The following is a 14,078-nucleotide window of genomic DNA, read 5'->3' as shown; positions in this document are numbered from 1 at the left end:
ACAAAGAACAAAGAAACTCAGATTACCACACACAGAGGGAGTGTAACTTTGATCTCTGCTGAGGATGCCAGACTCCACTATATTGATGCATAGCAAATAGTTGTTTACTGCTATAGTACTGTTCTGAATGTCTTGTGCAGCACCTTTAAAGGTCACTAATGAATATATGCAAGAGCATCTTAATGAGTTTATCATGTGGAGCCAATTTTATATACTTTATATACTACTAGGTATAAGCATATGTTTTTTTTAATGAGAAAAGTAACTGAAAGAAAAAAGTACTTTGCTTCTCTTAAGGAGAAAAGTATAAAGAAGCATAAAATAGAAAATAATCCATGAAAGCATGTACGTAAAAGCTGTACTTAAGTAAATAACTGTACTTGAGTAAATGCACTTATTTATGTTCAATCACTACCAATAAAGAATACATCACAGTCACAGGCCCGCTGAGCTGGAACAGCCTGTGCACTGGAGGGAAAGTTAGATGTCAATGATTGTTTTAATTAATAATCATTCACACACCCCAACCCCCCCTTCCATTACAACCTCACCCTGGGGTCCTGCACGTCCTGTGAGCTGCAGAGCTGACAGCTATGATAAATTGAATATGAATCAGCTTTTTTTTTTTATGCCATAGTCGGACCTGCCAAAGATGTTTAAAGAACGTATTAACAATGATGGGAACTGAATGACATGTGGCAAATTTCACTATTATTCATTAGCATAATGAGTCTCTGAGTCAGTCTGTAATGATATGTCACGTCTGATAGAAAGTTGCATTGACACACATGCACATAGGAACGTCAACAATTAACATCCATCTCCGGCAACTTTACTTATCTTTCAATGACTTTGGCCCGCTGTCTAAACACCAGCAGCCAATCAATCCCGCCCATTTTTTTTGACAGTTTCTAAAATAACTTACATTTGTTTGCCCCTCATCCATGATTAGCTTCTTAAGGAAGCATAATTAATCAGAGTTAACACTGGCAAAGCATTAAATCATTCCTGATTCAACATAATGTAATTACTCATTCAGATAGCATTGGATATGAGCATTTTTCCCTCAGATCTCAAGGTCAAGGTAGAATTTCAATCCATTGATTTGTGGCTGCGTGGGATGTGTCATGCATAGTTGGCTACCTTTCTTTTTCTCAACATTTTTTTTGCCTCCACTATGGATGTAACACTTAATACTATGTCTGAGGTTTCAACTTCTGCATTGATCTTTTGGCACATGGCTTGAAAAGAACATACAGTTTACTTGAATAGAAGGACTTGTGTGTGTTTTTCAAGGCAGAATGTGTATGATATAGATTCCCTAATGTAATTATTATCCATAGGGCTTTGCAGTGCATTACACAGAGAAATTCTTGAGTTGTAAGGCAGGGGAAAAAACGATGTGTAAATCTGTGCGAACAGGTTTGCAATCCATACCCTTGGATTTCATTTTTTTCTACACAGCAGAGAATGAATGGGCCATTTATACTAATGCTAATGTAGCTTCCAGAGGATTTTTTATTTTTTTATCAGTTAAAGTCCATAGACTATGACTGTCACTTAACTTCCTGTCTGGTTTACAATAACACTATCTTAGGCTCCAGTGATCCTATTAAAGTGCTTTTCATACTTAAGTTTGTTACTTCACTTATCACAGTCAGCTTTATATATTCACCATAAAAGTGTATCAATTTGATCATTTTTCATCGTCACCTCTGTGTCTTAATATACCGAGGTTAGCCAGTCAGCTAGCCTAGCTGGCTACTAAAACGAAGAAAAGCACCGTCAGGTTTATGAGTGTGTTTAGCTCTACGGCAACTTAATGTTAGCTATGCTGTGAAAATCAGGATAACGTTGGAGCTATATTAAGTGACTAGCTAACATCGCTAATGGTTATCTAAGACACAGAGATGATTATCAAATTGATCAAAAACACTTCAAAATGAACAGTAAAGTAGCCTATAAGTGGAAGTAGAACACAGTTCAACTACCCTCCAGACCTATGAGTTGTCATAGGTTTTATTGTCAAAATTAGGAAAATAAAAGTTAAAACACCTGAGGTGCTACATTAGCCAAAAAAGAAGGTTGTTTTCGCAAATCTGTAGTAGCTTTCCTAGTGCTGTCACTTACACAAGCAATGTACGCAACATAGACAGACTAACTGTGATAATGTGTAAGAGTGCTTAGGCTGACATGTGACTCAAGTCATTTGGTCCAAGTCTCAAGCAAGTTCCAAGTCATTTATTCTGGGACCTAGATATTCAACAGATAAAGGCTAACATCAGCCCTCAGACACTGATGGGTTGACAATTTGGGAGTGAGACCGGGCTGCACAGACACTGAAACAAAGTTTGAAGTTGAAAGTTAGTAAGTTACTTTTTTAATATTTTACATTTAATATTTAAACTGAAAATATGAAAACAATGGACACAGACAGGGCATTTGATCGTCATCGTGTTTCAAGACAAGACAAGTCAAGTCGCTTGTCTTTAACTTCCAAGACCAAGTGAAGTCTCAGGTCATCAAAACAGTGACTTGAATCGGATCAAATCCGACTCACAAAGACTTAAGTCCACATACTCAGGTAACATTGACCCATGAAGGCAAAATGTCTGTTTAGGTAAGCTAATTCACAGAAAACATGTATGTATGAAGGATTCACCCCTTGCTCTCAAATTTTGTAATTGTGTTAGTATGTACATAATGTTAACCCTCCTTGTTGAATTTTCTCTCCTGCAGCAATCTTTTTTTCACGCAGAGTTGTCCTTCTCCTTTCTGCTCTTTCAATCAAATACCTTACTTTCAACCTTCCTCCTCAGAAATTAGCACGCAGCAGCGACTGTCAAGGCCAGCCTTTGTTTAACCACAGAAAGAGTACTTTCATTGGCAGCATGAAATGCAGGAAGTGTGAGATTCCCATCATCCCTTGCCTTAATATTGGCCAACAATGGAAGTGCATTAACACCAATCAGAGAAATTAGAGGGAATTTGCTCTGGCATGATTTGATAAAGGTCCAACACTTTCTCAAAAGAGCCTCCCTTCACTCAACTGATGATAATAGACATTTCTACAGGCAGAGATGGATGGAGTATGCCTCTGTTATGCCTCAGCCGGTGCACTTATATCTGATCTTGTCAGCTAAAAAGCTCGACTAAGTTTCATTGCTTAGGGAAGGATGTTTTTTATTCTCATTTGGCTCAATTAAGCAAATCTAATTAGCCACACAGGGAAAGAATGTGTGTTTTATGATGTACTATAATTGTATTTTGTGTGCAGCATTTCGTCATCAAGTGCTTTCTAATCATTTTTGGTTCGTGGTGGTGAACAGTGTGTGTGTGTGTGTGTGTGTGTGTGTGTGTGTGTGTGCGCGCACCTACTGTGCAACAAAACTCATAATATACTCCTCATAATGTCACCTGTGTGTGTGTGTACATGTTTCATTTAGAAGATATTGCCCTGACCAGGCAAATCTGTCCACCAACTTAATGTAACATTCTCCCACTTTTATCATTACTTGAAGGCCATATTGTATCACCCTAATGTTTGCAGCACTTTGGTGAAAACTCCCAAGCAAACATTCAATTCACCACAAATCCCATACAACGTCCATTGGACATGTGCCCAGTGACGTCACACCCATCCAACTCCCACTTGTGGGACCCAGTAACTCTGTTTTCTTCTCTACCCACAGCTCTTACCGCCTGGATAAAATCAACAGTGACATGCGTAACTACATCACCAATTTTGCTGCAGACTTAAGGTGAATACAGGCTCAGCGCCTCCCCTCCCCTTACCTCTCTGTTGCTGCCATGTTGCAGTGGTCAGACGTCGGAGCCAGCTGGCTCGCTGCCCTGCTGACATACACAATATGGACGCCTCACGGAGCAAACGCTCAAGACCAGTCAATGAGGGGTCACCTGGGGCAACCTGCTCATACTGGCAGGCATTCAGGCACTGTTAAACACAACACAGATATGACTTGATCCACTGCTGTGCATTACACCAACATACTTCTTCCCGTTTACAGCTGCTTTACTTTTACCACTTCATTCAGACTTAATCTCTGGATGTTTTTGCTTTAGGGTGTCTTTGGATGTTTAGAAGGTTGATATTACTTTGCAAACACACACAGCCTTGCTACAGAATGACAAGATGGATTGGGGGAGTTTTAATCACACTGGCATTTTCCTCGCTGCCAAACACCAGTGTTTATCTCTATAAAAAGCCCAGAAACTGCTTACTCATCCCTGCCTGCCATTAGAAATGGATCTGGCGGAGGGAACCTTACTTTGGTATTCCTAATGTGACTCACATAGTATTCTCTAGTTTACTTAAAGCGCCTTTCTTCTTCCATGTCTTTTCTATTTGTCTTTTCTCCAGCAGATTTCAAACCAGGCTTGGGTTTCTGAACATCCTCTTGCACTGCTGGGGTAGCACATTTAATTGACCTGGATTGACACCAGGGTGCTCTCTGAAGTGCTTGCTCACTAACTAGCTCCTGATTTGCATTTCCCTCATTTCCAAGCATTGATTGGATGTTTCAGCACAACAGAAATCGAACTGCCTTCTTAAAGGACGGTGGTGTACACATCAATGTAGTGGGGGAGAGAAACAGAAAAAAGAGAGAGGCTCCCCTCTTGGGATGTCATAATGTTCTCCCTCTCACGTTCAGGTTGCTCAGAGGAGGCCTTGATAAGACTTTGTGATCATGTTACATCCGTAGCCACTGGTCAAACTGCATTTAGTTAAATTACGTTTCATTGACTTGAAAGAAATCCTTTCCATGGCTGTAGTCCCACTCCTTTCCTGCTTCTCCTTTTCTCTCTCTGTTCAGTCAGAGCTACCACTTGCAAGCCACCAGGGACATGCACCCAAGCATTGCCCTGGATCCCTCTGCCAACTACAACTCCCCCAAGTTTCGCTCCAGGAACCAGAGCTACATGCGGGCAGTCAGCACCCTCAGTCAGGCTAGCTGTGTTAGCCAAGTGAGCCAGGTGAGTCTGCACCCTTTCAATTAAGAAAGTTTTTCAAACCTAACTTGTACTTGGGAGCACTGGTTCATACGCTGGGGGCTACTTAGGGACCCCGAGGAGGTCCTAGAGAATCTCCAGTGGACTGAATTAGAGTAATTCCACCACAAAGTTGTTCATTTAAAACCCTAGTTAAATAGCATGACTCTCCTCAACATAGTTTTAACTCTCACTGCGATTCTTTTATTGTATTTTCTGGCTTCATTTTACTTACAATAATTTTATATGACAGTTCTTTGCACATTGTTTATCTGAATAGATTAAACGACTCCAACAGGGGTTGTTGAGATATTCATCTCGATTTTTAAAGGAGAGGCATATTGATTTGTTCAGAGTCTTAAAAGCTCAACTAAACTCCTACTAATTCAAAATCCCAGTAGGACAAGATGTTTATATTTGATTCTTGATATTGCCAAACGGGAAGGGAGTGATAACTATCAAGCTATTTATACTCAGTAAACAACCCTTTTTAGCAAGTCAGTATCATTTCTGAGACATTTAGGAACAGAAATACTTTTTCTCAACAACAACAGATATTTTGCAGCAAACTCTCCCACACAGTATGACCTTTATTTCATGGAAATTTACATCATGTTGTTTTGTTGTATTCACACAAAGGAAGATCTACTGCAGCAAAAGAGCCAGGTTTTCTTCTTTTTTTTCAGGTTTTCTTCTAGTGTGGAAATATGGCAGAACAATTTCCAGGAAATAGTTTTTGTGACATTATAAAAACACATTTTTCATTGATCACTCTGCTGTCTTTTTCCTATGAAAACATGTGCACCCAATGGATTTTTAGCGTGTTTCTATTCTAAGGGAAACTGACAGAAAACACAACGTCAGGTTTTACAAACGCCCTATTAATTTCCCCAGATAAACAAAGAAATATCCTTACCTGCTATGGAGAAGGCACACTTATGTTTCTTCCCCCTTACAGGTGAGTGAAACCGAAATAAATGGCCAGTTTGAATCTGTGTGCGAGTCGGTGTTCAGTGAGGTGGAGTCCCAGGCCATGGAGGCTCTGGACCTGCCTGGCTGCTTCAGAACCCGGAGTCACAGCTACCTGCGAGCCATCCAGGCCGGCTACTCCCAAGACGATGAATGCATCCCCCCCATGGCCTCCACTGTCACCTCCACCATCAGGTCTACCACAGGTAAGGGCAATATGACATAATTTGCAGAATACAGCAAGTGTGACATCCTGGATGTTGGTATTTTAGTTTGTACTTACAAACTGACACCAAAAGCTTACATTTGGCATTAATCTGTGTTAATGGATGGATATAGAACAGTTAGTGTCAAACAGCTTCATATTTTTGCATGAATCACTCTTGTATGTTTCCATTGTTTTTGATGGACGTATGATTACCTTAGCTACCTCTTGTGAGCTGTGCTAATTCATCTTACTGTATTGTGGATACAGTGCTTCATCTGCTCATCCATTGGATGCATCAGAGAGTAAAGCTATGAACCCTATTGAAAATCACAAATGGAAAATTGTCTGAAATAGAAGATCTGGTCAGGATAAGGACATGACTGTTTTTTTTAGTTACATTTTCTTTGTGGTGCCACAGGGTGACGCTTGTGAACGTACTTACACCTTTATTCTGAACTGGGCAAAAAAATGGTGAAATTCCCATATGCAAAGTGTGCATTGTTGACTTGTAAACACACTTTGATATCACAGCGTATACTATGATATTTCTTCGCTCACGGATTGTTCACTTCCCACAGTCTATTTTTCTCATTGCAAAGCTCATGTTTGCATAAAAGGAGATCACATTACAGAAGTGCACACTATTGTTTTTCGACCTGAAATGTATAATCTAATGCTGACAATGAATAAACCAGTAACTGAAGTGTCACACTGGTTAGTCTCATACATACATACACAAACTTGTTACAATAAATCTAAACCCATTCAGCTGACACATGCATTCATTTCTGATAATGAGCCTTGATTAAAAATTGTAAGATGCTGGTGGTTTCAACAATTCCCGTGATTGCTGGATTCACAGAGGAGATGATACGTCCTTGTGATGAAGAATGCGGGAAGAAAAGAAGATAAAGTGTCTGGATAAGACGTCTGAGCGGATTCCACCCCTTCCCACAGTAGATTCATGAACTACCATGAACCATCAGCCGGACTATAATAGGGAGGCTTAGAGGTGTGGCCATCTGGAGCTGTGCTTATGATCAATTCTTCATACCTATAAATGTTTGCTTACACTGCTTTCTCAGTAAACTCATACCTTTGCATTTAGGATACAGAGTTTAGTATGTGATTTCACCACTATATTGAAAATGGGGCAATTGGTGCTTCGAATCAATATGTCAAACTGGACCTCACTTTTTCAATAGGGTTCATACTATACTTCCTGATTGATGGGGAATGGTTTGGAAGCTTTGCTCATCTTTGCCTCTTTTCATTGCACAAAGTACACTTTTTTTTTTTACCTCGACTGAAAGCAGACGAGCATGCAAGGATTGTTCTTACACCTCATTTATTAGAAATATTGTCCATTCTCTGTGATGTGTTCTGGGAGCTAGGAGTTTCAGCTTTGTGCATTGAAAAGATGTGAAGAATGCATGCTACAAATTAAAGTTGAGAAGGCAGTGTAAACCATTAATGAAAATGAGTCAAAATGGGAGCAGTTTCCCAGTATTTCACTGGTTTTCAGCACTGTAATGTGTAATGATATTACAGATAATTAAAATTCTGGAAAGTTCTTCAGTACACATCTACGGTATACAGATGAGTTAATTGTGGCAATAATTAGTTCGTACTTAGTCTTTGTAGATTTCTGCTATTATCTTATTTTGACTCATGGCATTCAGTGCATGATTTGATGTTACTGCTTTGTGGCAATAAAAAGCACATTCTCTCCAGCTGCTCACACCTGTAGCCATATTACAGATAAGTATTTATATTTGTCTTCCAGACAGAAATTATGTGCAGGAAGACTCTTGTTTGCCCGACCAGGCCAGTGTACTTGAGGATTTGGAAGACGCTGCCCCTTTGGCTCATGATGATCTAGGCTGCCCCATCAGAAGAGACAGGATTTACCAACAAGATAACATGGGCGCTAAAGCCAAACCTATGTCTGGACCCCCTGTTTCTCCAAGCCTCTTCAGATCCCCCAGATCCAGTGCCCCATCACCGAAAGCTATCCAGGCCAGTATCAAAGAGTCAGCTACCTTGGCTGCAGCGATCAGCATGCAGTGGAAGGAGGAGGTCTCGGCCATGCGTCGAGAGCTCGCTGACCTAAGGAGGGACCTCTGTAAAGAGCTCCGTGCTTTTAACAGTAACTTCAACACTTTTACCCAGCATTACAACACATGGTCACCCCAAGGTGGCAACATGGCTGCTGGAGCAGGGGTAGGTTTAGGTGGAGGGGTTGGGGCAGGGACAGGGACAGGACCAAGGGGAGGGACAGGGGCAGTGGTAGGGGCAGGGGCGAGAGCAGGTGCAGGGGCAGCAGCAGGGGCAAAGGCAGGGGCAGGAGTAGGTGCAGGGGCAGGGGCAGAGCCAGAGGCAGGAGTAGGGGCAGAGGCAGAAGTAGGTGCAGGATCAGGGGCAGGAGCAAGAGCAGCAGCAGCAGGAGTAGGTGCAGGGGCAGGAGCTAGGACAATGGCAGATGCAGGTCCAAGGGCAGGGGCAGGTGGAAGGACAGAGGCAGGGGCAAGGGCAGTAGGTCTTGGAACCTCTGCGACAGACAGAGGCACTGGTGGAGCAAGAGAGAAGAGACCCCAGATATCAAAAGTTTCTGTGGGAACCCAAGCAAGAAGTAAGGTCCTGATCCGGCAAAGTACTGCAGATGCAGCTGTCAATTGTCCAGAGGAGAAGGAAGAAAAGAAAGGTGCCCGCCGAAGTCTGCCAAAACAACTCTCTATGGACCCAAGTATTCTTGCCAGTCCACAGTCAATGTATGTGGAGAGTGCCATACCACTTTCTTTGGATCCCATACTTCCAAACTCTGTTAGGGCAGCTGAACCAGAGATATTTGATTTGACTGCTCTGCCCTTTCAAGCAGAACCTGAACCTGAACCAGAGCAACCAGGCCATGCAATTATGAGTTCATCTGACATGGTCGTTAATGAGCCAGTCATCACTCATGATACAATGCCAATTTCCTCAGAAGCAGCCATTGAGAGCCCTCAGGATTCAGTGACAGAGGAACATGAAATGCATGTCACTCCACAGCTAATAAATATAGACCCAGCTAATGAGTCCCATTCAGATACTGAACCATCTCACCCTGATGACTCAAAATCCCCAGACTCCGAACTAATTGAAAGAAATAAGATACAGCTACCATATCCAGTTCCTGTAGTTATGGTGTCTCCGCCTGAAGAACTTGATAATGAGATCATGTCAGATTCAGAGTCTTTAGATCCTGTCACTGTGGAAAAGCCAGATCCAGCATCCCCTACTGCTGTTTCTTTGCCATGTTCAGAATTAGAAGATCCCGATCCTGCAGACCCAACAGAATTAGAATCAGAACCATCAGATTTACCTATGGTGTCCTCATCTGACCCAGTTAGCCAAGGCCTATTCTCAGATTGTGATGCACCCACACTTGATCCTGATACTGTTACACCATGCAATGTGGAGACTGACATCATGTATCCGTCCATTGTGGTGTCAGAGTACCCTGACACAGATTCTCCTGCAAGTCCAAGTGACAGTGACACAAATCCCATTGTCACCTTTCCAGATTATCCGTCTGACCCTCCCCCTGAGCAAATGATGTCAGTCTCAAGTTTTGCTTCCATTTCAGAAGAAACTCTACCCCACACTGACCCAGAGTCCCAAGACTCAGATTGGCCACCTCTTCCTGAACCACTTGATACCGCCCCTATATATCATGCCGATCTAGTCCACTTTGACCTAGTCATGCTAACGTCCTTAGATCAAGATGATCTTGACTCTGTGTTCATGGACCCTGAACCAGAGCCTTTTGATGTGAGTGTTGACTCCACATCTAACACGGAGGATTTAGATCCACCATTCTACCAATCAGATTGTCCAAGTTCTCCCTCACCCACTGTGGACCCTGCCACCATGTGCCCTTTGGATCCCTCACCCTCAACTGATTCTGTCTGTTTGGATCCAGCTATGGAGTATCGCTTAGCTCACATGCCTCAGGATGTAGCCTCAGAATTACAAGAAATCCAACTACCCCAGGTCACTGTCACAGTGTCCCCTCCGAGTTCAGTATCTCCTGATACGTCACTGGAAATGGACTTTGGACCTACAAGTCCAGTCCCAGATGCAGATCCATCAACACCAGATCTCGAAGACCTACCCTCAGAGGACCAGGCACCCATGGAGCCAGATGATATGATTGCAGAAACACAGGAGTGTATGCCCGGATCCAAAGAGTGTGGGGAACTTGTGGTAGAAGAGACCCCTGGTAGTCTGGAGAGGACCTCAAGTGAACAGCAGGCCTTTCTGTGGCACAGGTGGCAGAGGCGGGCTCACAGGCAAGAATCAATGCACAGGAGTGCCAGCGTGGAACTCTGGAGCGGTAGATACGAGTACAATAGCGCAGAAATCACATATGTGTCCCTCACTCTGTGAGCTCATACCTCATTCTCAGCAGATTAAATGTAGCTCAAAAGTATATTTATAGCTCATGGTTTGTAGCTGCCAGTGCACTGTAGAGCAACGCGCAGATCTAAATGTCATGTGAGCATTGGCATTCACAGCAAGGACTTCTTCATACACAAACATGCAGTTATGTTCCAGGAAAAAAAAAGACTGCATTGATTACAGCAGAAAAAAAATACATTTTTCAAAGACCATACTGCAAGAATGTGATGAACCTTTGGTGGTGACAAATGTACTAAACAACCGTGCTTCGAACACATTTATTAAAAGCAGCATGAACTTTTCTGAAGCTGCTGTCACCACTGATGATTATCTTCCAGGACAGTTCTGCCTTTTTTAAACAATGGGTACACTAGTAATGAATGTTCTTGTTCAGTCCGTGTATTACATCAAAGACATTTTACACATCTATTTTAAGAGACTCTTTCTGAGCTCTGTTGTAGACTGCGGACAAGCTGGCCCTAATGTACACAAGGCCCTGACAATCCTTGCAGCAATGATGGAACTATTATTTTTTCTTGACGTATTTTGAGCTCTCTGTTTATTATCACTCTAAAGTGGAGTGAAGTGAATCTCCGCAGTTATCATATAACTATAAGGACATACTGTTTACTATGTGAGCTGTTGGAGCGACTCTGCAGGTATAAAGAAAAAGGATGATGCTGTGGAATGATGTTTGCACAATCGTAGACTGAGCTGGAATATTGTACTGTTAATAAAAAACAAAGTAACTCACATTATTTTCAATCAAGCTCAAATATGATTACAAACCAGTACAGTTATGGTATGTAGCCTCGATGTACACACAACCTCATGTTACCTACATGCACATACACTACCAAGCATACAGCATATATACACACACATGTTTGCTGGACATTAACTATAAGGGTTAATTTGATTTTTTTTTCAAACACATAAATATACTACTAAATATTACTAAAATAATCTGACTATAGTAATATTAGGCCCTGTTGAGAGGCGATATTGTATTTTTTACTGTAAGTTATCATCCTAATGCTCAGGAATCAAAGACTGAGAATGTAATACCGGGACATAAGTGTAATGACATGTTGAATTGTGTTCCTTCCTGAAAAGAGGTGTACAACATGTGACTATTTTTTAACATGTGTGACGTTGAATGATGAAAATAATGTTGTAATGGTGCATGACTGATGGTCTTAATATTTTGTGCATTTCATATACAGTGCCTCATTGTAAGTATTTGGTTCTATTCATAGTATCATTTTGATATTCAGTGCAATGAAAGAAGCCTACATAACACAGAGGACGCAGAATTCTGTTACCAGCAATGAACAGCTAAAAAGCCAGGCAAAACCACAAGATATATCTGTGCAATCTGTCCAATTAATGGGCTCTATATGGAATCGCCCACTGAAGTCTGTGCTCTAATAAAGTGCGCTGGAACAAAAAGAATCTTTCAGCTGAACATCAGTGAGCTGCCAGAAAAAGGATTTTCCAGTGTGTTGTTCTGAATTGAATATGTGCAGAGCACTTTATGAAAGTTTGTTAAATTGACTGAATCTAAAAGGTTTTCAAAGGGGTTGGAAGTTAATTAAGTTGTATTGTTGTATTCATTTTGTTCATTCCACCAGCATCAAACAAACCACCCCTTTTTCCTCCCTGGATCCCTTCCATGTTTAATATTTCATTTGCAAATTTTTATTTCAAAGTAGCACATAACTTACCCTGTACTACAGTGACGTTATGTTTATTAATAAGATATAATCTGAATATAAACGCTTCATGCAATGAAAGATATGGGCATAAAATAACAGTTCCTGTGACCTTTGGAACAAAGGAGATGATGCCAATGAGTGGTTGAAATGTAACTGTAGGTAGAAAACATGCAAACTGACGGGTTTACTGTTGTATCATTAAAAGACTTTACAAGGAAACCAATAACCTCAGTGGGGTGCAAGAGGAGTGAACTGCTCTACTGCCGTTCACATAACTGTTTGAATTGCTTTTTGTATCTGTCTACTTTTCTTTATCGTGAACGTCATACAGCTACAGGGCGGTATAAAAGGATGGTAACCTTTGCAGAAACATTCTCCAATTACAAGGTTAAATTGTGTTTCTTCTTTAACTTCACCAAGCAGGGAGGGAAAGTGTCTGGATTATCGCTTAGAATAATTATAAATAGAACTGAATTGTTAGAGGTCTTTAACAGATTTTTTTTCCTTATTTAAAGCTGGAGTGTGTGACTTTAACATATACATGACCATCATTCACATTCAAGCCCTTGCTAAACAAGTTCAGAGAAAGCTCTGTATTTGTCGCTATAACAGAGTTGTGGTGTCTATAGCAACATTACCAAGCTAGGATTATCAGACAAACTGCATACATTTGTTTTGTAAGCAATCATACTAACCTGTTCATGAGAACACACAGAGGATGACGAAATCTTTGGCAGTGTTTGTGTAATAACTCTCACTGCCAAAGGGAGATAGGATAAGATAAAATTTTCTTCACAAAAGCCAAAATGACTAAATTTAAAAAAAAACAAAGGGATTTAGAGGTTGAGGGTGGATAACATATTTAAATATATACATTATTGGATGATTTGAATACTAAGTCATAAAAATAAAGAAATGAAAACAATTTCTTGCCCGATTTAAATAATAATAAAGTCTTTAACCCTGAAAGAACACTAGACCTTGACAGAAGTCAGTTTTTATTTCATTGAAAGTGCTTGTTCTAATGACTTTATGGCATTTCTTTTCCATATTTGGTCCCGTTGAAGGAATGTTGCAGTTTCAGGTCACATGGTCAGACCATAATCTGCTGGAACATGCGCTTCCAAGTCAGTGTGGCTCTGTAATTAAGGTATTTTTTAGAAAGAGTGCCTTTTTTGTTGTGATTTTGCTCTCCATCTGTTTGTACAGGACGACCCTCGTAGCTTGTAGTTTCTTCCCCAGCTCCACTCTGCGTATTCTTTGTGTAATGAAAACAGATTGTACTTTGTGTTTGGGCAGAAATGCCCAGTGTTCTGAATATCCACCCCACTCCTTGTTTTCAGGGATCCAGTTCTGCCTCCCCTCCACCTGCAGCATTGATCGGACTCCCCAGCAAACCCCAGGTAATCCTTCTACCTGGGGGGCTTCCTCCATAGCTCCATTTCACCGCGAGAGATATTATTACAATGAGCTGTCCTGCGGCAAGTTGCCGTGAAGCACATGTTTAAATAATGATCAGTTGCAATTACTCACACATTTAATAAACTACAAGGTACCATGCAGTGAACAAGCATCCATCCATTATCCGTAACCGCTGATCCGATCCAGGGTTGCGGGGGTGCTGGAGCTGATCCCAGCTGTAGTTGGGTGAGAGGCGAGAACAGATTGCCAGGGCTGAACCGTTCACGCTACCATTCACACCTATGGGCAGTTTTAGAGTCACCAATTAACCT

The 14,078-nt window shown here is 41.3% G+C and overlaps 1 protein-coding gene across 1 annotated transcript in view; it reads left to right on the top strand.

Moving 5' to 3' along the window:
- dlgap2a (discs, large (Drosophila) homolog-associated protein 2a) overlaps nt 1–14,078 on the top strand; it is a 151,285-nt gene that overhangs the window by 107,399 nt on the left and 29,808 nt on the right. The window contains exons 6-7 of the mRNA XM_059352644.1: nt 4,836–4,986; nt 5,969–6,185. Coding sequence (XP_059208627.1) covers nt 4,836–4,986; nt 5,969–6,185 — 368 coding nt within the window. The remainder of the gene's footprint in view (nt 1–4,835; nt 4,987–5,968; nt 6,186–14,078) is intronic.

This window comes from Centropristis striata, chromosome 16 (genome assembly GCF_030273125.1).
Source record: "Centropristis striata isolate RG_2023a ecotype Rhode Island chromosome 16, C.striata_1.0, whole genome shotgun sequence".
In the NCBI taxonomy this organism is placed as follows: Eukaryota; Metazoa; Chordata; class Actinopteri; order Perciformes; family Serranidae; genus Centropristis; species Centropristis striata.
Note: the sequence above shows the minus strand (reverse complement) of the source record. Positions and strands in the feature narration are given on the sequence as shown.